The sequence below is a fragment of the Callorhinchus milii genome, unplaced genomic scaffold (genome assembly GCF_018977255.1).
Source record: "Callorhinchus milii isolate IMCB2004 unplaced genomic scaffold, IMCB_Cmil_1.0 Scaffold17, whole genome shotgun sequence".
Classification (NCBI taxonomy): Eukaryota; Metazoa; Chordata; class Chondrichthyes; order Chimaeriformes; family Callorhinchidae; genus Callorhinchus; species Callorhinchus milii.
In genome coordinates, this window is record NW_024704758.1 from 8,963,357 (window position 1) to 8,987,845 (window position 24,489).

The 24,489-nt window shown below is 41.4% G+C and overlaps 2 protein-coding genes across 3 annotated transcripts in view; one reads left to right on the forward strand and one right to left on the reverse strand.

The window, feature by feature from the left end:
- Positions 1-693: 693 nt before the first annotated feature.
- nat10 (N-acetyltransferase 10) lies at positions 694-23,474 on the forward strand. Of its 2 annotated transcripts, none has more exons than XM_007887630.2 (29): positions 694-830; positions 1,451-1,600; positions 2,854-2,945; positions 3,182-3,353; positions 3,890-4,012; positions 4,210-4,271; positions 4,363-4,477; positions 4,911-5,018; positions 5,656-5,789; positions 6,428-6,521; positions 6,869-6,967; positions 7,113-7,249; positions 7,843-7,967; positions 8,272-8,422; positions 9,008-9,104; positions 9,468-9,584; positions 9,931-10,032; positions 10,728-10,802; positions 11,375-11,491; positions 12,949-13,082; positions 15,698-15,746; positions 16,140-16,239; positions 16,568-16,678; positions 18,138-18,310; positions 20,854-20,973; positions 21,403-21,501; positions 21,744-21,817; positions 22,464-22,547; positions 22,798-23,474. In XM_007887630.2, exons 2-29 carry the CDS (start codon positions 1,493-1,495, stop codon positions 22,892-22,894), a joined length of 3,069 nt encoding a protein of 1,022 aa, XP_007885821.1. In that variant the 5' UTR covers positions 694-830; positions 1,451-1,492; the 3' UTR covers positions 22,895-23,474. The 2 variants fall into 2 exon arrangements, with proteins under 2 accessions (XP_007885821.1, XP_007885822.1); XM_007887631.2 differs by lacking the exon at positions 694-830 and adding an exon at positions 1,046-1,065.
- Positions 18,327-24,489, reverse strand: part of abtb2b (ankyrin repeat and BTB (POZ) domain containing 2b) — an 87,705-nt gene continuing 81,542 nt past the window's right edge. Inside the window, exons 19-20 of the mRNA XM_042341316.1 lie at positions 19,971-20,081; positions 18,327-18,357 (exon numbers count right to left, since the gene is read on the reverse strand). Of these exons, the coding sequence (XP_042197250.1) occupies positions 19,980-20,081 (102 nt within the window). The 3' untranslated portion in view covers positions 18,327-18,357; positions 19,971-19,979. The remainder of the gene's footprint in view (positions 18,358-19,970; positions 20,082-24,489) is intronic.

The following is a 24,489-nucleotide window of genomic DNA, read 5'->3' on the forward strand; positions in this document are numbered from 1 at the left end:
CCCCGCATCCCCCCCCAACCCCCCTCCCAACCCACCCCCATCCCCACCCCCACACGCCCCCTGCGTTCTGACGCAACAAACCCACACCCCCCAAAAATAAAATTGGACACTCAACTCCCGGGTTGAGTGTCCGGGTGAGGACCCGGGTTCGATTCCAGGCCGAGGGCGGAACGTCGAGCGACGTTCCTCACTCCACTCCACCCGCCTCTGTAGACCCACAGCAGTGAGTGGGAACCCGGTTGTCGGTCGATGGGCCGCGAAATGCCGCGCAGTCGGTTCACCGGACGGGATGTTCCGTGAAGCGCTTCGAGACGTGTCTCGAAGGCGCGGACGAGGCGCTGTGTCAAACGCAAGGATTATGATTATTATTATTATTATTATTATTCATTATGATTTAAACGATGATGATTATTACGGATGTCGACCTCACCGCCGCGGAGATCTCTGGAGCTCCTGGTGGTCATCCGGTGCGTTGCCATGGCGACGGCGTCCCTTCCCCCCCACTCCCAGAGCCCCGCAGCCGGGCCTCGCGTCGCGTCATTAACAGGGCGACGGCTGCCCGGTCAGGACCCCCCCGAGCGGCCGTCCGGGCCGAACGCCTGATTCCGCGGTCGCGCGTTCCCGACTCTTCTCTCCCGGTCCCCCCCCCGACATCCCCAGAGGGCGAAAGGAAAGCGCTGCCCGGGCTGCAGGGTCAGGGCTTGCGGTTTGGGAAGAGGAGAGGAGAGGAGAAGAGAAGGCGCGGAAGTCAGCGATCAGGCAACCGGCGGCGGCGGAGGAGCGTCCACACGAGGGTCCTAGAGGGTGAGGCTCCATGTGCCACAGAGAGGGTGAGTGAGGGAGTGAGGGAGGAGTGAGTGTGTGAGAGAGAGTGAGTGAGTGAAAGAGGGTGTGAGAGAGAAAGAGAAGGGGTGAGAAAGAGAGAGAGTGAAAGAGGGAGTGAGAGAGAAAGAGAAGGGGTGAGAAAAAAAGAGAGAGAGAGTGAGTGAAAGAGGGAGTGAGAGAGAAAGAGAAGGGGTGAGAGAGAAAGAGAGTGAAGGAGGGCGTGAGAGAGAAAGAGAAGGGGTAAGAGAGTGAGAGTGAGTGAAAGAGCGTGTGAAAGAGAAAGAGAAGAGGTGAGAGAGAGAGAGAGAGAGAGAAGGTGGGAGAGGATGTGTGATTGTGGCTCAGTCTCCCCCCTCCCAGGGGCTGACAGTGAGTGTCTGGGTTTGGGAGAGAGAAGGATAAGTGGGATAAGAGTAGTGAAGGATGGGGGGAAAACCCCAAGGATCGGAATGGATAAGAGTCCATTGCGTTTGGGATACTGTCAAAAACATTTCAAAGCACTTCTCAACGTGTCTGCGAGTAGCAGCGACTGCATGTTTGTGGGTGAACGTAAGTGCAGATGTCAGTTCAGACCACTATTTAGGAACTGTTGTAACGTATTCCATTCATTGATCGTTTACTGCAGAAGCTGTGGCCATATTTTGTCTGTGCTGCTGCGAACTTCGTCATGTTCAGGAAGAAAGTAGACAACCGTATCCGGGTACTTATTGACAATGGTATGGCGCAGAAGCAAAGGACCATGGTTGTCATCGTGGGAGATCATGGCAGAGATCAGGTAAGGACAAGAACTGGTTGTGCTGATACTCCATTACAGTGCTGGGAAAGAATGATGCAGCCAAGGAGAGGTCCTGTCTGCCTGTTCAGGTAAACGTTAAAAGATCCCGTAGTACTATTGAAAAGCAGAAGACAGTTTGTCCCAGGTCCCAGTCAACAATCTTTCAGATATAACTAGTCTTTTGCTTCATTGGTTGTTTGTCGGACATTTCTCGCACAAATTGGCCGCATCATTCGGCTACAAATACAACTTGCACTTATATAGCGCCCTCCACGCAGCGTCTCAGAGCGCTTAACTGTGGCGGAGCCTGACTCCAAGCTGGGGGGGGTGGCCATAAGCACAATCGAATAGGAAAGTCTTCAGGCCGGACTTGAAAGGGGCGAGAGGGGTCAAAGCGGAGTGATTGAGTGAGTGTTCCAGAGTTTGGGGGCGTAGTGGCTAGAAGCACGATCTCCGATGGTGGGGTGGGTACGAGGGATGAGCGGGAGGACAGTGCCGTCGAGCGGAGGCACCGGGTGGTGGATTGGGGAGTGAGGAAGTCGGAGAAGTAGAGAGGTGCCAGGGAGTGAATGGATTTGAACACGAGATTGAGGATCTTTAAGTCCATCCGTTCGGCAATGGGGAGCCAGTGGAGTCTGAGCCAGAGCTGGTGAGATGCGGGTACGGAGTTTGGTCAGTGTGCGGGCAGAATTACATTACACAAACTACACATTACAGTAAAATCTTGTGAGGCACTTTGTTGGCTTCAAATATTGTTTGAAATATGATTAAAATCCACTTTCTGGAGTTCTTTCACGTCTTGTGTTCATGTTTGAATCCAGTACATTGTCTTTAATGTGGTTGTTAGTGAGTGTGAGCTAACAGCACGAAACGGTCCATAATCTAGCAGTAATTCAAAGACCCAATGTGGGGCTTGAGCTCATAAACTTTTGACTCTGAGGCAAGAGCGCTACCAACTGAACCAGTCTTGACACCTTTGTATTGCAAAATCCTTTTGGAATTTGTTCCAATAGAACCCTGTCAGTACAAATATAAATGTGACAGATGGTGTAGATGTGGGAAATATAACAGTCGTCTCAAACATTCCTTAAAGGCTGCTTATTGGAAGTCAGGGTGAAGGCAGAGTAAGAGAAGAATTACTCTGTGTGACTTGTGTTGCACCAAATAATTGGTGTACAAATGTTCTTCTCTGTAGGTGAACAACACATTAATTGTATGAAGTAATTTGGTGTTTTCCTGTCTTGTTTCTGTAGGTGGTTATACTTCATCACATGCTGTCCAAAGCTGCAGTAAAGGCCAGACCAACGGTGCTGTGGTGTTACAAGAAGGAGCTTGGCTTCAGCAGGTAATCAGTGATGTGCTTCATAATTCCAACCCAAATAAGGGGGAAACTATGTGGATTTTATATGAATTGATGTGATAATATACATATTACTATATTGTTAATAAACAGGAAGAGTCAGTAGTGTGGCTTATGTTTGTGAACTTTCCAGTATAATTTGCTGATAGGAAAGTTATTGAATGTAGCACAAGAATGGAAGCAGCTGTTGTATAACTGGTATTTATCTGTTTGTCTTACAGTCACAGGAAGAAGCGAATGAGGCAGTTGCAGAAGAAGATTAAAAGTGGCACGCTTGATCTTAAACACGATGATCCCTTTGAGCTGTTTGTCGCTGCAACTAACATTCGATATTGCTATTACAACGAGACTCACAAAATCCTGGGCAACACATTCGGGATGTGTATCTTGCAGGTGAGATTGTAGCAGTTACTGATGCGATTGCTTGGGAGTTTTCGTTGTGTTTCAAATTCTTTCACTCATTTAAAAATGTAGAAATTTTACTGTTATAAAGAACTGTGACAAAATAACAATGTGGCGATTAAATGTTACAATTAAAATACTGTTCTTAAGTTAAATAGCCCAGTGACACTCGCTCTCTGGGCTGGCATTTAAAGGATGGCCACCTGGCTGAGGCATATTGATATGTCACTGGTGTCTGCTGTGTTGATGCAGGTTGGAAGTGATACGAAGTCTGATTTTAGTTTGTACTGTGTGTCTAGATTGAATTGTCAATTAGTTTGAATGCTTAGGCTACAACATCTAATTATTTGGCTTCAACCATTAAATGTGTGGGATTTCTCGATCAGCAGCAATCTTTGCTCCAGTTTTAAAGCTCCAAACAGTCGTACACCAAGCAATTTTATCAAGTATTATTTGTTTATAATGTGTATACAGTACCCTTTAAACACATTTACCCGTTGCTCCATTCATCCCTCTTTATCTTCTAGGATTTTGAGGCTCTTACTCCAAATCTCTTGGCCCGGACTGTTGAGACAGTCGAAGGAGGTGGAATTGTTGTAATTCTACTGAGAACAGTAAACTCCCTGAAACAGCTCTACACAATGACAATGGTACGTGTTGGTTTATTGACTATTCATATTCATTCAAAGTGCTCCCTCCACCCTCACTGTTGGAGGGCAAGCTTTCATCCACTTGATACATATGGTGTCAAGCAATGCTCAAGTTTCTTGACTCACTAAAATCCCAATGGTCTTTAACGTATAGATTTTTTAATAATGATTTCTTTTCTCTTTAACTCCTTCTCTAGGATGTTCATGCCCGCTACCGAACAGAGGCACACCAGGATGTTGTTGGGCGATTCAATGAAAGGTAGGAGATCTGAAATGTTCTCAACATGGAGTGTACATAAAAAGCATGAAGCTCATGTGAATAAACATTTAACTTTCTAATCTCTTTCCAGGTTTATCCTCTCTTTGTCATCCTGTAAGAACTGCATTGTTATCAATGATCTCCTGGACATTCTACCACTTTCGAGCCACATTCTCAACATCCAGCCTGTGCCCCCTAAATCCATGGTGAGTTCTGGAGTTGGCAGCATTCCACACTCACTTGGGCTTAAATATCTTCTCGTAATCAATGAAGCAACCACCTATTACTTCCTCTTCAACATTACTATGGACTTCCAAACAATTACTTAACCCGACCGTAATATTCAAATAGATGTAGCTGGAACACTACAGTCATTAGACAGCTGGTCAAATAGCATCTGAAAGAGAAAGAAAGATCAGCATTTCGGTTCTGACACTTTGTTGGAACTAGAAGGCTGAGCTTGTGAAGCCCTGTATATGATAAAGAAGGTCAGATAGAGTCAGACCTACTTGACCTTCATGTGTTCAATGAACTGTTGGGCATTTCTAGCATCAAGATACCTTCGCAGAATAGATATTGGAGTTGAGCTAGAGTTCCTCAATGCTGATGTACTTGTCTGAACAATTGTTTTTCTTTAAGGATGAAAGCCAATCACCTCAAGAGACTGAATTGAAGGAACTTAAAGAATCTCTGCGTGACACACAGCCAGTTGGAGTCTTAGTAGACAGCTGTAAAACTCTTGATCAGGTATGATGTGTGCGCTTGTAAAATACAGGTACGGTTTATTTCTTTTATGCTGTACGTTGTCCATCGCCTTAGGACATCCTCCTGACGTGAAAGGCGCTATATAAATGTAATCTTGTTGTTGTTGTCCAAACTGATTTTAAAGTTTTGCGTAACTTTAGGAAATAAATACTGTATAAACTTATTTTTCAATTGAAACAATAGGGATGGTTTTGAAGTCCTTTAAAATTTCTGATTTACTAAACTAATAACCTGGTAATATATGAGGATTGTATTCATGGAATTTAGTTGGGAAATCAAAATACTGTAAACTTAACTGAAAAGTGTTTTCATTACGATAAGTAGNAAAAAAATGACTTCTATAGAAATGAGACAGAAACATTGATGTGGTGTAGTGGGTTCTTCACTGGACCATAACGCCTTGTGCATTAGTTATATTTCAGTGGAATTTTGTTCATTGGTCTGTTGTCCTGAAACAGCAGTTCAGACCTCACCAAAGAGGCAATTTACTGGATGATTGCAGCATCTGTGCCTTTCCTGGCCGAGATGGTCTTTAAGCAAATTGAGTGTCGTAGTTATTTAGGAATAATTGTGGTTTTCTTGCAAGTTTTTTTGATTGAGTTTTGGTTGTACTTAACAGGCCAAAGCAGTCCTGAAATTCATCGAAGCTATTTCTGAGAAGACGCTGAGAAGCACGGTGGCTTTAACTGCAGCAAGAGGTCGGGGCAAATCTGCTGCCCTGGGCCTGGCTATTGCAGGAGCAGTGGCCTTTGGGTAAGGGCATGTGCTGTCATTTGCTCACTCGATGATCATCTTGCTTTATTTCTCAGTACTCAGATGTTTCTGCTATGATTTCATTTATTTGCGGGCAAACACTCCCATACAATTTCTAGATTTACAACTACTTAGTCAACTGGTGCTTATTGGTGTGAGATTTGGCACTTTGGTTGCTAGCACTGTACCTACTAGCGTTCTGAAAGGTTGCTAAGTAGTGCATGTCTACATGAGCAGAGCCTAATTCAGGAGAATACCAATGTGTATCTCTGATTGAAGGAAAATAATGGATGTTTGGTGTTACAAGAGAATGGGTGCATGTCAAAATGGAAAAAGAGATGATCCCAATGACCTAGTGGGTAAAGACATTACCTGATGCAACGTGAAACCAACCAGACCAGAAGGTCACAGACTCAGTTCCTGGTTGTGCTGTACACCTGTTGAACATAGTTGATTTTATTGTTTGAAAAATATTCTAATATGTTTAACAATTTATAACCCTAAATTTCACCAAGCTCTTTCTTTGCTCTTGACGTTGCTCTTGTCACTCAATTAGTTTATGTTTTAAAGCTGATTTATGTCAAATTTGGTAATGTAACTGATTGTAGTGCCTGAATCTTTGCTTCATCTCTTTTTAGATATTCTAATATCTTTGTTACGTCACCGAGCCCAGACAACCTGCACACTCTGTTTGAATTTATTTTCAAGGGTTTTGATGCACTGCAATACCAGGTGAGAACGAGTCCATTAGTGTAAAGATCAGTAGCTATCATTGAAAAGACAAGTTCTTGTCATTAATGTTAATTTTCAGGACTTGAGTTTGGTGTTAACTCTTGTTTAGGTATGACACAAATACATGATGTTTTAATTCACAGTAGCCAGATCCTGTGAGTTACCTACTTGAAGCACTTGGAAATTTTAAGATATTTAAATTGGATTTAGTTAAACTGTTGAACAGTTTGAAGATATGAAGGAAATGGGATTGGATTGCTCTAGTGTGGAGTTAGCACAGCACAAGTATGATGGGCCAAATAGCTAAAAGTTCTCTGATTCTATAAACTGATTTTTTTTTCTCAAAGGAACATTTGGACTATGACATAATCCAATCCTTAAATCCAGAGTTCAACAAAGCTGTGGTCCGAGTCAACATCTATAAAGAGCACAGGCAGACCATCCAGGTAAGGCAATACTCTGCCCCTTCTTTCATTGGAAAGTTAACTTAAGTGTGAGAGCTGTTTGTATTGATGGGCTTTTTTTTCCCCCACACTGAGCACGTATAGTAAGATCACATAATTACATTATTTCTTTTCTCTTTTTCGCCAGTATATCCACCCCGCAGATGCTGTAAAACTGGGACAGGCTGAGCTAGTGGTAATCGATGAGGCAGCTGCCATTCCACTGCCACTGGTGAAGAACTTACTGGGACCCTATCTTGTCTTTATGTCGTCCACTATAAATGGGTAAGTTAGCTGATGATAGTATAAAGCAGCACTGCAAAATAGGGATAAACTAGAAATGGAACTCTTGAGTAGATTCCCTGATATCACTGTGGTTTAATCTTATCAGGATTGGAGATTACTTTGGCTTGATGATCAGTAGATCACATGGCTTTCTTTGCCTTTACTCTCTATCTTATGTAAAATTAGTACTTTAATTTATCATGTCTAAAACATCTTTTGTGGTTTATTATTCATGTTTTAACTTCCTCCAATATAATGCAATTTATTTAGTTGGGAGCATGATGCCATAGGANTTTTTTTTATTGATTGGTGAAGCTTTGATACTTCAATCCCATGGATTATTCATTCCAATGCTAAAATTCTAGAAAGAATACAAAAAGGTATGGAGAATGAACAGGAGTGACACACATGGAGAAAAGCAGCGCAAATCTGATGGTCTAAATGGCCTGATTCTGTGATGCAACCTTCTATGACTTGACTTATTAAGTTGAAAATAGTTTGTGGTGAGAGGCATTTGAAAGCCTATGCAGCACTCTGGTTATAAGTGAGCTACTTATAGCATCTTCCATCTTACAATTATTCTGCCTTTCCAGATATGAAGGAACAGGGCGCTCTCTCTCTTTAAAACTGATTCAACAGCTGCGACAGCAAAGCGCTCAAAGCCAGAGCAACATGACTGCAGAGAATAAAACCACTTCCACTGCCAAACTGACCACAGGTAATACACTGGCTTTCCACATTCCTCAGCCTGGTCCAATACATTTAACAGTCATGCTGTTTTATTGTAAAAAGAAACTTCTAACCTTTTCAAGATTGTTTGATTACATTTTTTTTGTCATCCAGTTGTCTGACAGTATCAAAACCAGACTGAGAGTTCCACATACGTATGCTATTTACACATGGACATTTTCCTGTGTCTGAAATGGAATGCATGTTCTCCTTAGAGGGATGCATCCTGCTTGCCTAATTCCAGAAAGTATTAATGTAATCCCTGATTTGCTTTAATTGTAATTTGTTGGCAGTGAGGACGTTGCACGAGGTGACTTTACACGAGTCTATTCGCTATGCTCCTGGGGACCCGGTGGAGAAGTGGCTGAATGAGCTGCTGTGTCTAAACTGTCTGAACATCCCCCGAATCATCTCGGGCTGCCCGATCCCAGAGACCTGCGACCTGTATCCATCAGCCAGTTTCAATGAATATCCTAAATGTATTTCTGGACCTAGATTGTACTGAGGGAGGAAGCTTCGTAAAAAGATCTCTGTGTCTGCTTAGATCTTAGTGTCTGCTTAGCAATCTTCATGTGGTCAGGGCACTTTAATTCACTTTTGTTTAAGGTTTTCCCTGAGACTTGAGTGAGTTTTAGTTCATGCGTGTGTACATCAGCTCATTCTGCTGTGGCCCTATCGGGTTTCTTGGAAACTTAACCAATTTAATAAACATTAGGGTTTGCAACTGGAGCATGTGGCTCTGCTCAGTCTCAGTGCAGTCCACTCAGAATCTGTCACCTGACTTAACTTCTTAATAAGGATGACATAAGAAGAGGGTTCACTGTTAATAACTGCTGTGCACAATTGGTTGCCTTGTTTCGCCCATGAAATATACAGTCAATCCACTTTACAGTATATTCTGTGATGCGCTTTGAGACGTCTCGAAGACACGATGAGGTGTTATATCAAATTCAAGTATTATTATAATATGACTTTTTGAAGATAGATGATATTTGCAGCCTGGCTTCTTTTCCTCAACTGCTGTTACAGTTATTATGTCAAAAGGGACACGCTGTTCTGTTATCACAAAGCGTCTGAGGCTTTCCTGCAGAGAATGATGGCTTTGTATGTAGCATCACATTACAAGGTAAACCGTGGAATTATATCAATCTAAAATGCCTTTCAAGCTCATTCTAATGTAATTTTCATTCTTTCAGGAGATTATCAAACCACATTTTTTTTGCAGGATCAATGGTGGATTATTTTCTGAATCTTTGATCCATTTTAAATTGGATCTTAGTGGCAAAGTTGGAACGTTTATACCAAATTTATAATTTTCCTTATTTGACATTTACAGTAAAAATTATCACTTTCAGTGCATTCTGGATGTATGGGAAGTCGAAAGGAAATACATTACTTGAGAGCTAAGAGGGTTATGCCTTGCCTTTAGCCTATTGCTTTGAGAATTACTTTGCATGTGTTAATTAAACCTTTATCAACATCTCCACAGAACACTCCTAACGACCTTCAATTGCTTTCGGATGCTCCTGCTCACCATCTCTTCTGCCTGCTGCCCCCAGTGCAGTCCACTCAGAATTCTTTGCCCGAAGTGCTTGCCGTCATTCAGGTAACGTACAAATTCAGTATCGCGTAGAAGCATGATTTAAGGCGCTTCCAATGAAAGTACTGCAATTTAATGTGTTAAGATTTGCCGCCATTCCTTCTCAATCAAAAGGATAGTATAATAATAATCCTTGGATTTCATGCAGCTCCTTTCATGTTGTCTTAAAGAGCTTCTTCACAGAATTACTGTAAAATGCAGTGACTGTATTAGATCAAATATGACAGCCAGTTTACGCACAGCAATGTCCCACGGCTATGAAATGAATGACCAATTTATTTGGGGATTGTTGGCTAAATTATCGGGAGAAACTCCCTTCTTTTCACACGTATTTCGCTTTTGCTTTATCCAGGTGTGTCTCGAGGGGGAGATATCCCGTCAGTCCGTGATGAACAGTCTCTCTCGAGGGAAGAAAGCATTTGGAGATCTCATTCCCTGGACTGTGTCAGAGCAGGTACAGTGATGGACCGCACAGTATCCTCTTGTAGTTTTATTTGCTTGGCTTCAAAAAATTGGATCCAAACTTCCTCAGAAGTCTGGTTTTAGAGTGAGTGATGCAAAGCATTGTCTGTGAATCCAATCTCATTAAGGAACGTTAGGTGTATTCCCGACGTGAAAGGCGCTCTATAAATGGAATCTTGTTGTTGTACTCTCCATCGGTGGTTGTGCTTTCAGCCACTACGCCTCGAAACTCTGGAACACTCTTCCTCTATCCCGCCACCTTGCCCCTTCCTTCCCCATCTTCAGGTTGTGTCTGAATACCTTCCTCTTCAACCATGACTACATTCACCTCCCCTTCCCCCTGGCTTGGCGGAATGCTCTGCCACTGTCAAGCGCTCTGGGACGCTACCCAGCGTGAGGGGTACTGTGTAAATGTAAGTTGTTGTTGACCATATAAAAAACCTACAGTTCCACTAAAAGATGTACAGGTTCTGAATACTGCAATTGTACGTTTTAATTGCTACCACTAGAGGCTGTTAACTGTGTAAACACTTCAAACCAGTAGATGCAGAAACTGTTGTGTTATTCTGCTGGTTCATCTGACTGTAAAGATGATAGATTCTGTAGATTTCTCCAGCAAGAGCAAACCCTGGAATGCTGCCCTTTTTTTAATTGCTGTTTGATTTCATGGAGCCTTATTTCTTACAGTTTCAGGATCCTGACTTTGGAAGTCTGTCTGGAGGACGTATTGTTCGTATTGCAGTGCACCCGGATTACCAAGGGGTAATGTATTCCTTTTCCTCAGAAGAAGAATGTTAAGATCTTTCTATCCATCTGATATTTTGCATCCATTGCACAAAACTAAGTGTTTTCATTGTCTCCAATGGTGTAGAGTGAAGGAGCACAAACTTACCTCCTACGAGCTGCTCGGTCAACATATAGATGGGGGGTATTGTGTCTTGTGTTTCTGATGAAGGTACTTGCTATTTCCAAAACAANTTTTTTTTACCAAAGGGAAGCTTGGGTCTAGGAGGCTTTTCCAACCCCAGAAGAGCTCTTTCTGCACCAGATGAATTCTGTTTGCAGCTGACAGTCCATTTGGTGTAGCAATGGACCAGGTCAATACTCCTGATTTTAATTAATTAATAGCCAATTAAGAGATTTGATTAATTGGACTATTCAAATCCAGGTTTCAGAGAGGAAAGAACGTCACCCCCTTAAGTGTTTAAAACTATAAATTCCACAACTGGGCTTAAATAAGAAATTTCAAAGTGTCATTGTGGTCTTGAATATGTCATTATACTTCTGGTTTTAATATCGTTCTCTCCATCCCTATTCCTTGCTCACATGACTAGATGGGATATGGAAGCCGGGCTGTGGAGTTGTTACAGATGTACTATGAGGGGAAGTTTCCTGGTCTGGAGGAGAGAGAGAGCCAGAAATCCAGTGAGATAGCCACCGTCAGCAGTGAGGTAAGGAGAAGGACAATATAAAAACGAAAACCGCTATAACATTTAAAAGCTTATTTTTAAGTTCATGTAAAGACTAGAGGCTTTGTACGTGTGTGTGTTTTAGGAATTTAAATTTGGATCACAGTTAAAACTCGGAATGTTATTCAAAAGTGTTTTGCGACAATATCATTAGTGCATCTTGGGGGGGTGAGTGCACAAAAAAAATGCAGCTTTGTTCCTAAGGTAAGTTTCTGCTTTTCTGTTGCTCTGTAAATCAACAACTGTGTGATGGATCTAATTCATTCCTGCTGTGAAGCTCCTGCATTGGCGAGAGTTTGAACTGAACACTGGTCCACTGTACAGCGCCCAATACATTTTGATGTGATGGAGTGTGACTTGTCTGGCACACCCAGCAAATACATTCCAGGAACCAAGTGCTGGTAGCTGCTGGCACAGGAAACTGTGCATTTTATAAGGGCCAGTCCAGTAAAAATATTTCTGTGGTATTGAGAGCCTTTTGTCTACTGGTTCTGCTGCCTTTAATTTCAGCCGTATTTCAGGCAACAGTTAAAGTATGAGACCCTGCTGTTGCTGAATATTAATAAACATTTGATACTTTGAGCTGATAAAAAATATTTTTATTTTTTGTCTGGATTTTTTTTTTCCCCTTTAGCAACTTACCACTTTCTCTCCTCTCCTGAAGGCATTTCACCCCTTTTCGGTTCCTCAGTGGTGCAAATCCATGGGCATCAGACACCCTTTGGTGGCCATTGTCGGCAGACTATTTGACTGGAGGGAATTCCAGCCAAGTGCAATCCTGTCCTCGCTCAACACTCACCAGCAGAGGTCTCTTGCTAACAATCTGAGTGGGAAGCAAGGCTGAGTTTCCTCTTCCTAACCCAGGGAACTGATGCCAATTGTTGTGCCATAACTACTTTCCTAACTGAGACCCAGTTTTCAGTCACAGGCTTTCTGGTTTGCGTGGCTTAGTGTTGCACTAATTTACTCACTAGGCCACCAGAAACGTTGTTTGTAGCTTTATTTTTCCAAATGTTTTAGCAATACATCCTGCGTGACCAGTTCTGAAACTTAGCTTCCAGCATCACCCAGACTGGAGCCTGTTGGAGTATTCTCACCCTCTATTTTGAAATCTAATGTTTCTGTTCTCCCAAGTATGAGAATGACTCGGTTTCCTCCTCCACCTCGGCCTCTTTGGGCACAGGCCTTTTCTTGGATAAAATCTTTGAAGGAATTTGGTCACGTGAAATGACATTGCAAACAGTATAACTTGTTGCAACTCCAATGCCTATACGTTTCCTTATCATTTACAGGGGTAAAGTATGGAACAAACCAATGGGTAATGCTTTGTTCTCAGTGCTAGATTTTGTCATTCTGGTGTGTGTTTTTTTTAACATATAAACAACGGTTTGCTTTAGGACAAAGGGTGTACATTACTGTAAAATGTTGTTTGTCCTCAGGCTGTAGGTTTACTAGAAGAGATGCTGTCTCCACGTAGAGATCTACCACCATTACTGTTAAAGCTGTGCGAGCGCCCAGCAGAGAAACTTGACTACCTCGGAGTATCTTACGGCCTTACGCCACAGCTGTTAAAGTAAGTCACCGTACTGGTTTCAATTTCAACACAGAGATTTTTAACATTTTATGACCTCTTACCTACCTGCCAGCCCGTTTCTCAAAGTATATATATCTCTCTGCTCCAAAAAAAGGTTATCCCTTTGATATTCAGATTGGATTTCCAAACATTTTAAAAATGAATTCGAGAAATTCTGTTCCAAGAATGTTTCCCATTTGACCCTGACCCCTCTCACCAGGGAAACGTTAGTATCAGGATACCAAAATAGATAGCCCTATAAAACTGAAATATCTGTGCTGAAAATGGCTGAGGTTGTTTTGCAGCAAATGACTTTTCATTTGCTGCACTGTGTTGCTTGGGCATATGAAAAATCCATTCAAAGAATGCTTGGGACACTTGACAGAGAAATTGATTGATGCGTGAGTGAGAGAGATTAGTGTATCTTTTTTTAAAACCTGATGATCAGCCAGATGGATCGTAATGGTCTTTGCTGGTCCCATACATAACCTATAGTTCTTTTTCCACAGGTGCAAAAAGTACCCGTGAACATAGAAATGTAGGTTGTCTATGGGTCCAGGATTTAATAGTGATTTAAATGAAGGTATATGCATGACTGTGGAGTTGCATGATTTAATAAATGCAACAACTCTAAAAATCAATTCTTTGAAAAATGACCTGTCATATCATCACCCAAAAGTTCTAAGCTTTTTTTCTTTGAATTGTTCTTCAATTGTTTTTTTTTTTGGGGGGGGTGCAAAATTGAGTTTTAAAGCTGAACATTTTTTGTTACTGTTCCCAGGGGAGACTCCTTGCACCTTTTGCTATGCAGCGGGGAAGTGGTTAATAGGCAGCCTGGGATTGCTTTAGACCAGTAATATAATATCCAGTCTAAGTGCCAAGGTTTCCAGATGGGACCTATTTCTGTGCTGACTCCAAATGCTTGGAGAGGTGGTGTATGTCTACACACAGCGTCATGCTTCCAGCCATCAGAAGCCTGTCACTTGTGTAACAGAAACATTTTAAGCTGGGCAGTGATTTAGTGGGCTACACTAATACATAGAACTCTCCATCTGCTCTTCCTATATGTCCTGTGAAGTTTGAGGAGAGGATCTGCAGGCTCTTCTATAATGATCAAATTTGGTGGTATTCGGGCTAACCCTTTAGTACTGACTGTCATTCCTACCTCATAGATGCACGTCTCCTTGAAGAGGTCTTATTAGTGGTGTGTGTGTAAAGGGAGAGTTGTACAGGGTGACCAAAAAGTTGTGATACCATTACAGTGTCTTATAAGGCTTTAAAAACAATGATTTTTTTAAGGTAATAGAGTAGTTATCACAATGTTTTGGTCACCCTGTATAAAGCTGGATAGTTTGTCACATTTTTATCACTAAACAAAATTGGATTCAGTTTTATAAAGAAAACAGAATTGCTCCCTGCTTGCAAAGCTCCTGAAACCTGATGGTGTAAATTAGACGAATGTGAATGGCCACAGAATATAGGATTCCATCTCGGCCCATCTGGATGATCATCATGAATAAGTTTATGGCTCTAAAATTCTTTCATTGCAGTGTAAAATGCTACTACAAGGATTAAACCTTCATATAATGCCCTTTATTAGTGAGTGATTTAACGTTTCATTTGTGCCCCAGAAACAAGGCTCCTGGCAGATGTTTCATGAGCAAATATGGGCCACAGTGCTGATGCCACAGGATCTTTAACCTAGCACGGCACAAAGCAATGAGCCGGGAGTTTAATGTCCCAGGTGACTGATTGCCTGTGGCATTGAACTGCTTCTTACTTACTCATGAATACTTCATGTCAGTCCGACTGAGCTTTTCAATTTTCGTTAGTGAGGAGTCATGAATCGGAGCTATTTATAAACGTAAGGTTTTGTCTTTGCTTTAAAACATTTCTCCCCTACATTAGATCTGATTCTCTGTCAGTGAACCATGAATGCCATTGTAGAAGACATTTAATAATGTTGGAGTGAATGAATGATTGCACTGTAATCTAATACCAGTGATATATTTAAAGAGCCGCATTTATCTCTTTGAACACCCGCTTCCCATGTCAAAGTGAAATCCATGTACATTTACTTTATTCAGTTCTGCCACAACTCTTTGACTGGGTCCTTTCATTAACTGTTCTATCCCTGGGGTGAGCAGTTCCTGGAGGTAGTCAGTAAAGCAGGCAGTTCCTTGAGGTAGTCAGTAATGCATGGTGCTGGGATTCAAAAACTCCCGATTGCTATTGTTTGACTCGGAGAGTACAGTCCCTTGTGAATTTTGTATTGCCCTAATCTATTTCTTTACTGGTGCCGTATTAATGATGATTTATACCCTACAATTGTGTGTGCAAGTAAGTCAAAATTTTCTGCTTTGTTATAGCCAGCTCTGATGATGAGAATATGTTGGGGTCAGCATTGTGGAAGCAGCCTATATGGAGCGCGGGCAGCATTGATTCACCCAGTGCTTCTTATAGTTACAGCAGGGCACCAGTGACTTGTAACTGCCTACAAGGAACTGATAAATCCAGCTCCTTTTCCCTCAGAATTTCCCTGTGAGAAACTTGGTCATCTCTAAATCTGTTCCTGTCCTTTTTTTAAAATAAACAATTGTGTGTTTTGTTTTAAGGTTCTGGAAGCGAGGGGGATATGTTCCGGTATATCTGAGACAGACGCCTGTAAGTCACTTGTACGCACGTTAATGTGAACATTCTTTGGGTAAAATAGAGTGCCACCATCTGGTAAAGTTAGTTACTGCGCACAAAATAAAAGGGATGGGTATTTCTCAGTTGCAAGGAAGGAGAGTGATCACTGGACGGGCCACCGTTGATTACTGAATATAATACTGACTACTGAACAATGTCCTTCACAAACACTCAGAGACTTTTTAACTGAGACGAATAAATAATCAGTGCCATTTCCTCAACTGTACTTCAGAGTGCTTAGTATGAGAAATGTACACTAAATCACCTCAGCTGCTTTCAACACCTTGACACTGAGCCATTGTGCACTAGAGCATACCTTTTGCGCTTAAAGTTGGCTGCTTTTAATAAAGGTTTTGTTAATTTCAGAATGATCTAACAGGTGAACACTCTTGCATCATGTTGAAGACACTGAATGAAGACGAGGAGGAACCTGGACAACAGAACTGGCTCCACGCCTTCTGGAAAGGTAACGACTCAAAGCTATCTCTTTAATAAATATAATATGTAGCCCATTTGCTGATCCAGATGTTCGTTGCACAACTGAAATTAACCAGTTGTGTTTGATACACCTTATTTGTGCCTCAGTATTTGTGACTAGTCATTATGCTGCTGGTGTGAAGAGATGAAAAGTATCTTCTGATGCCAGGTGCCATTAGATAAGCTAAGTTTTATACTTGAAAGTGAAAATTCAGCGCAGGATAGATAAATGAATGGTGTACATTGATTTGTGTGTGTGTGCCTACCGAGCTATCTATACAATGTGCTCACCCGTACAATGTTTTCCATGTCTGCAGATTTCAGGAAACGATTTCTCTCCCTGCTGTCATACCAGTTCAGCAGTTTCCCTCCCGCTTTGTCGCTGAATATTCTTCAGAATAAAAACATAAAACAGGAACCAAAGCCACGTGAGTTCTCATGCAATTTGTTGGATGATAATAAGCAGCATGCGATGGATCTGTGTGTTGCTTAGGAAACCTTGTACAAGGACTTGGGAATTCAGTTGGTTATATTACATGAACAAGCTTTCAGCTCATCGTGTCGAAATATCTCAAAGCGTTTCATAGTGTTTACTATTGCATGTATTTGTAGGAAAATGGCGGCCAATTTGTGCACAGCGATGTCTCACAAATAGCCAGGAAATTGTTGGCCAGGACTCTGTGAGAAACTCCCTTCTCATGTAGTGACGTGAGTTCGTTCATGTAGTGGCACCTGAGTTTACTATTCCTGACGATGGCACATCCGACAATGCAGTGTTCCTCCAACATTGTACTGAAATGTCAGCCCAGACAATGTCTTCGAAGGCCCCAAAGGAGGACTTGAATCCACAATCTTCTGTTTGGAAAGCAAAAGTGCTATTAACTGAGCCATGCCATGCTGACGCATTTAAAAGCAAAACTTTGTTTTTTGATCTGAAGATCAAACCAAATTTGACCCAAATGGAATGATGCCTGTAGGAGGAGAGCCTTTCCCCTGGATATAAAATTAAAATGTTGAGAGTTTATTAAAGTACAACATTGCCATATATAATGTACACCAGATGTGGAGGCTTCAAACCTAAGGCTGGAGATTGGAAAGGAGGCAGTTTGTAAGCTCGGTCTTAATTAAAGTTGACACCGTACCCTATGATGGCGAAACAAAGCCATGCAGTGTCTCTGGCTCAGCTGAATTTAAATCTTTAGTTTTTCTAAAAAAAAATATTGCTGCTTTCCTCTTCCCTAATTTCCGGATGGTCGGACTGAGGTACGGTTCCAACAGTTGCAGTCGCTCCCCAAGAGCTTTTCCATGTAGCCACATTCCGTGTGTGAGCCAAGAAAATGGATGTGGGATCCAGCGCAGGTTGTTTGATGGAGGGAAGGGGTGGGGTGCAGCCCTACAACTAGGCTCTAATACCTCGCCTGATGTAGTCACGGAGAGGTGTAGTACAAGACTCGGGAGGTGTTGAGCTTGTGACTCATGTTATAGTGCAGAATCATCTGGCTTGATCCAATCTTGGTTTTATAATGCAAGGCAGAGAATGGTTATTGGATGTGGATTGTTGCTTAATTATACCTTCTGCGGAGTGCATATCCTCAAGGACACAGAGCAGTGATAGTTATTATTCTCCACTGGCAGCCGCTAATGTCAGAAAATGTAAAAACCAAGTCATAAATAAGAGTTTGCACCATCCCCAGCACGAATATTCAAAGCTGCAATCTGACCACAAGGTACTAATAATACTTCTAAACTTGTCTGTGATGCCTTGTAGGCAAACAATTAATCAGACTTGTAATGAATCCATTATTCCAGCTTTAATTACACGGCGGGCACCGGCTAAATTCAGATGGTTCAAAATCATATTTTAAATGCTTTCTCTTTCTACCGTAGCGCTGAGCAGGTCCGAGCTGGAAGCCTCCTTTACGCCGTATGATCTAAAACGATTGGAGATGTACTCGCGCAATATGGTGGATTATCACCTGATCATGGACATGATTCCTTGCATCTCTCGGCTGTTCTTCTTGAAACAGCTTGGTGAAGTTTCACTGTCTGCTGCACAGTCGGTAGGTATTGTAGTCTCTGGTCTCTTGTCAGCCTTTCTTTCCACTGTCTACAAAGTGTTAAATGAAATGATTTGAGTTTGTATATTGTCTCATTGTAAAAAACCTGCGGTACATTCTGTCATGTCAGTCTGTTGTTTTAAATGAATCTCAAAAGCTAAGACTTTATAATAGCCCGCATTGAGCTGAGGGAGATTCTGTGCTTCGAATCTGGGAAAACTAATAAGCAAATAATAATAATCATTTGATATAGCGACTTTCACGTTGGGAGGTAGTCTCGGAGCGCTTTGTAGCATTTATTCTAAAGTATAATGACTGTATTTTTTAGAGGTGGTCAAGTTGCTGCCAACATCACTTCCTCACTGTTTTCTCAATCCCAGTGTTTTCTTTTCCTAAACCTTCCGGACTCTGACTCCTTGGCACCCCCTGCCGTCCGCATTCTGTGCCCTGGCTCCACTATTTGGCGTTTTTATCTCTGCTTTCTGTTTCTGTTTCCACCCTCTTCTCCATTCATCTTTGTGCTATCTTATCCTTTTGAGGCAGTATGTCAATTTCGGTTTCTTTAATACAATTCTTTGATGTATGTTCAAATGTCAATGAAGTTTCCAGCAAACTAGCTTTCACTGTCAGTGTTTATATAAAGTCTGCAATCAGTTGTTGATTGCCAGTCCTGAAATTCAGACATGACTGGCAATCAACAACACTGGCTGTTGTGAGAGTTTGGTACACACCAGTATTTAAGGTGTCTTGTGCTGTTGCAAAGTACTGTAGTATATTGTAATGGTGTGAAGCAGATGAAAACTTTGATGCCTCAATAGACTTTGTTGAGTATTGCAACTGATCAGACCACTGAAGTACACCGACAAAATTACATTTATATAGCGCCCAATTTATCTGCTTTACCAATAATCTCTGCTTATAACAAGACTATTGCATTGCATCCATACTTTTTTTTAGTTGAATGGTCAAAACAATCCTGATGAATTGTTACTCTGTCTGGTGTAACGTTGGTTGCGAAACTGATGGAGTCTGTACTTTATTTAGTAACAGGCTTTTTGACATCTGCTGGCAGGAGCCTGACTGTAGCCTGGGGTGGGAACAACTGATTTGGAGATATACAGAGCAGCATATTCTTTATGATTACAATATTGGAAGCTCGGCATAAGTTTCAGGAACTTAGTCTAATGTGAAATATATCCACATTTCATGTCTGTGGCCAAATTTTTATTTAATAGAAACAAGATTCTTTAGATCGGCCTGTTAGCTGGGTGCATTTTTTTTTCTCTCCTCCGGTATTCCCCTTCCTGTCTCCTAAAGTTAGTGCTTCATGCTGTAGCATCGCTGCTTGGATAGAGAACCTTCTGCCACTGCGCCCAAGGAGCCATTTTTTTTCGATTTACTGGGGGAAATAATTCCTTCAAAATAATAATAATAATTTGGTCACTCAATCCACGACTGGTTGTGGGACGCTGCTGTGCTCAGTTGGCTGCCGCATTTCGCCCACAAAATCTACAGTCAATTCATTACACAGTATATTCTGTGAAGCGCTTTGAGACATCTCGAAGCTGTGATAAGGCGCTGTATCAAATGAAAGGATTATTATTATTATCAAATGCGAACTCATCACAGTTGAACCTCATGCTGTCCCTGACAATGCACTTACCATCAGTCACTAAATTGCAGACAGGAGCAGGAGCGTTGAATGAGGTGTTCTTCTTCCTCCAGCATTACAGAGGGTTACGATTAGAGTTAGGCTGCTCCCCCGTGACCTTAGCTGAAGACAGGAATCCAAGCTCTGAATCTCGCCTACAAAAAACAGTCAAACCATTTCACAGTATTCTCTTGTGAAACACTTTGAGACATCTCGACGACGTGATAAGGTGCTTTATCAAATGCAAGGATTAATACTATCTTATCCAATATGTGGTGCTAATTTCCATTTAACCAATGCGCTTTGAAGAAACGCCTTAGCTCGAGGGCATTTTAAACTTTTTAATTAGATTTTTTAATTATTATTTTGTTGACTTTTGCAATAAGAATCAACAGTACGGCACCTCTAATATTCTGAATAATAATAATAATAATCCTTGCATTTGATATAGTGCTTTTCACGTCAGGAGGACGTCCCAAAGCGCTTCACAGTACACACTGTAAAATGAATTGACTGTATATTTGTGGGCGAACACGGCAGCCATTGGCGCACAGCAATGTCCCACAAACAGTCGTAGATTGAAAATGACCAATTTAATTATTGTTTTTGGTTTTTGGAGGGATTATTATTAGGCTCTGTGTGGAGTAAGGAAACTTGCCCAAGGTTTCGTCCTGCCTGGAATTGAACTGAATGTATTTAGCTGAACATATTAGAACTGTAACAATCCCTGAAGTCCCATTAAAAAAACGACTAATGGCAGAGAGTATAATTTAGCAATTTTACAAAGAGCTTTAGCCACAAGCTTGAGGTATCATAGCAGCATATAAACAAGTCAATGTGAGTTGAAGTTTGGGCATTGCTGCAGTTTGACCAGTGGTTTTTCCTCTGTTTGCAGGCGATGCTGTTGGGTATTGGACTCCAGCACAAGTCTGTTGACCAGCTAGAGAAGGAGATTGAGCTTCCAAGCAGCCAGCTGATGGGCCTTTTCAACCGGTTGATCCGCAAAGTTGTCCAGGTAAATGAATCATACAGTACTGTGGAGTTCAAACCACAGCTGCACATCAGTAGGGGGTCAGTGTCAGTTTCATGTAATCGCTAATCTTGAATACAAGAGCAAAATCAAAGTACCATTTGTCTGGAGTTTGCGTCTATCTGTCGGTGTTGATGTATAATGGTTAATTATATATTTCTGATTATTTTAAGCTGTGGCTCTCCAAAATGCTAGGATCGTATCATTCATAGAATTCTACAGGACCTAACAGAGGAGTTGAGGACAATCGTGACGTGTGTGTGTGTTAACAAAACAGCTGTTTGTTTTTATACAGCTGTTGACTTAGCTGAAGTGATGAAGTGGGTATTGAGCAAAATGTCATTTATGAGGTACTTGGTTTGTATTTTAAGAAAATCTGTTTTGATTTACCTCTTCTTTCCTTGCATCCTGCAGCTCTTTAATACTATCCAAGAGAGAGCCGTGGAGGAACAAATGGTTACCACAAAAGCTGTTGTCATGGAGCCGACAATTAAATCCCTTTCTGAAGACCTGGTATGATTCGAATCTTTAGTTAAATTTGTTTTCTGGTGGTATTTATATCTGAGATTTAAAGTGCGCTCTGATGTTACCCTGAGCGAGGGGCGCTATTATAAATGCCAGTTCTTGTGTTGAACCGAGCTAAACCCAGATAGGAGTCATTTCACCAGTGACCTCCCTGTTTCCCAGATGGAAGAGATTTCAGTTCATTCTGATTTCGGTTCAGTGTTAAAGTTAAGTTTTTCTATCTTGTGCAGGAGGAAGCAGCGAAGGAATTCCAGGAGAAACACAAACATGAAGTGGAGAAGCTGAAAGGAATGGATCTAACTCAGTAAGTTAATAAGATCTGGAGGGTGGAAGTTATGCAGCAGATTTATGAGACCACCTCTGAGACATTAGACTCATTTACTGATCAATATATAGAGCACAATTTGAATTGTATACCCTTACGTGCATTGTGTTTGTTGGTCTAATGTCCTAGACCTCAGAATATCAATGGTTAGAAATTCCAGTTTGCTTATGCTTTCCCATCTGGGCTGTGGTTTGGAATTCAGTTCAGTCAGACTAGTCGGGTGAATGTGTTCTTTTTATCTGGTTGTAAGAATCCTGAATTTGGCGAGTCTCAACCCAGGTTCAAATTACAGTGTAAACAAGCCACAACTTGGCAAGAAAAAAATCACAGAGAATGTCTGATGTGAGAAATGCTTCACTTTTTGCAGTAGAGGGAGAAATTTTGAGGTTAATGCACGTTTTGGAAAAGAGTAGAGGAATTGTGAGAAGGTGGAGTTTACGTTTTTATTTTAAAGACACATTCTCACAAATTGGAGAAAGTGCTTTTCCTCCACTAGTACGTTGTTCTATCCTATCAATCCTACTGTCCTATCAGTATCTTCCATAAGATGCTGAAGGCACCCAGGAAATTGGGTGCACTGCTTTTCATTCAAGAATCAAGCTGCTTGTAACTTCTCGTTGTTTAGGTATGCAATCCGTGGGAATGAGGATGAGTGGAATGAAGTGCTGAAGACAGCAGGACACAGTGCCACAGTCATCAGCATAAAGAGGTAAGATACAGACCTGTTCCTGTAATCATATGAAATGGTGGCCTCACGTCCTCATTTTTCACTTTAATATAATCAAACTGTTGACTTGCTTTGTCACAGAATAGCTATGTTCAGCGTGTTGAGGCGCTGCAGCACATTACACCGCAGTAGATGGGGAGATGGCTTCAGCTCAGGTTCCTGATCCTGGCTGTATGTCTGTGAGGAAGTGACCAATTGTAAAGTAACAAAACCTTTTTTTTAATTATTCTAGTGACAAAAGGAAACTAGATTCTACAGAGAAAGAGGCCCCACTGCCACCCAAGAAACAGAAGAAAACAAAAGGAAGGAAACCAAAGTGGGCAAAATAATGAATCTGCTGGACAGTGACATCTGGGATTATAATTTATTTTTAATCCAGTGTGTGTGTGATTCTATTAAAAAAAAGGTGGTGAGGCAGAGGGCCTCACAATATGATGATGTGCAGATTTGGTGATCATTTGGGGGAAGATGCAAGCATGCGAGTGCTAAGGCAGACCTCACTGGGAACTTCAGCATTTCTGTACCTGCAAGAACTACAGGACATGCTGCTGGTAACGGACTGTTGAATCTTCGCTTCCAAGCCCAGGGATGAATCACCACCAGCACTCCCTGCAAAGCACATTCACCGGATTCTGTGTTTTATTACAGTGCCCCCCCCCCACACCCTTTCACCCTAAGGGAAATGTATTCTATCAAATTTGAAGGGTGAGCATCCTTTATATATACATAATAAAAAAGATTGATATAACCGATAAGTCAAATACCGACTCTTTGCAAGGGAAATGTACCAAATGTTTTACAGATGGATTTTTAAAAAATATTTTTTCTATATAAAGGCTTGCTTTCTCTTTCCCTAAAATGTTGTTAATTTGTTCCCTTTATGTGGATAATTCAAAAGCCGTTTTTGAATGTTTGTGCTCTACTATCCCAGTTAATTGCAGTGTAGAATGGTGGAGTACCCTCGAACAACTTTCTTCAAAGGATGTAGGCAGAGGGTAGTATTTAAACCTTGCTTCCAGTTAATACTTGTATATTAATGTACAACTGTAACAGTAATGCAGCTGTCATTGTTAATCTGTCCTGATCTCAGCATTCACTTGACATCTGGAAAAAAAACTTTGGAGAGTCCAGAATTAGCTATTGAAATGCATTGATGAGAGAATGAAGGCAGAGATTTACATGACGGAGAGCATTGTCTCATAAAGTTGTACGTTTAATTTCATCTTGGTTGTTCTCACCTATCCTAATCCAAAAGTTCAGCTGTCCATTTGCTGGCTCTGGATGGGATTGTTGAAATTGTCTCCATTTACCCCACAGATATACAGTCAATTCACTTTACAGTCTATTCTGTGAAGCGCTTTAAGACGTCTAGAAGATGTGAAAAGCGCTATATCAAATGCAAGTATTATTATTTACCCTATGCTGTACACCATGAAAATTTAATGAAATTGATGTGATGAATAATACAACCATAATTCTTTCATTGTGGAGTTCAAATGCTGACGTCGACCTGGAGGTTTTTTTTTTGGTGGGGAAAGGAAGGAGGTCTCGATTTATAACTTCAGCTGCTTTAGAGCAGTTCTAAATTAGTGATTTGAAACTCGTATCAGGTTTCCTGGATTTGTGTGAGGGATGTGATTGAAATCTAATTGGTTAAAATAGGCAAATAGCAGTAATTCACGAAACAGAAAGGGATTGTGGTGTGGTCAAAAGCAGAGGTCGAAGACAACAGAAAGGTATGGTGAGATTTTAAATGCTCAAAAACATACAGACATTGCCATGTGTATTGTTTAGCCAACTTTCACTCTTGATATTCATACCCAGTTATTAATAGACAAGAGTTCCCGACGAGCTGCAGAATCAAGTAGAGCGGTTTTGGTGCTTCTCTCTTGGGTTGTATCAGCTGCTACCTGCCTCTGACTTG

Bases quoted from the DNA above. Each gene is read 5' to 3' on its own strand.
- nat10 (XM_007887630.2), top strand. From the start codon at position 1,493: ATGTTCAGGAAGAAAGTAGACAACCGTATCCGGGTACTTATTGACAAT. The intron at 4,478-4,910 runs GTGAGTTCTGGA...TTTTTCTTTAAG, and splicing joins CTGTGCCCCCTAAATCCATG to GATGAAAGCCAATCACCTCA. The intron at 6,522-6,868 runs GTGAGAACGAGT...TTTTTCTCAAAG, and splicing joins TTGATGCACTGCAATACCAG to GAACATTTGGACTATGACAT.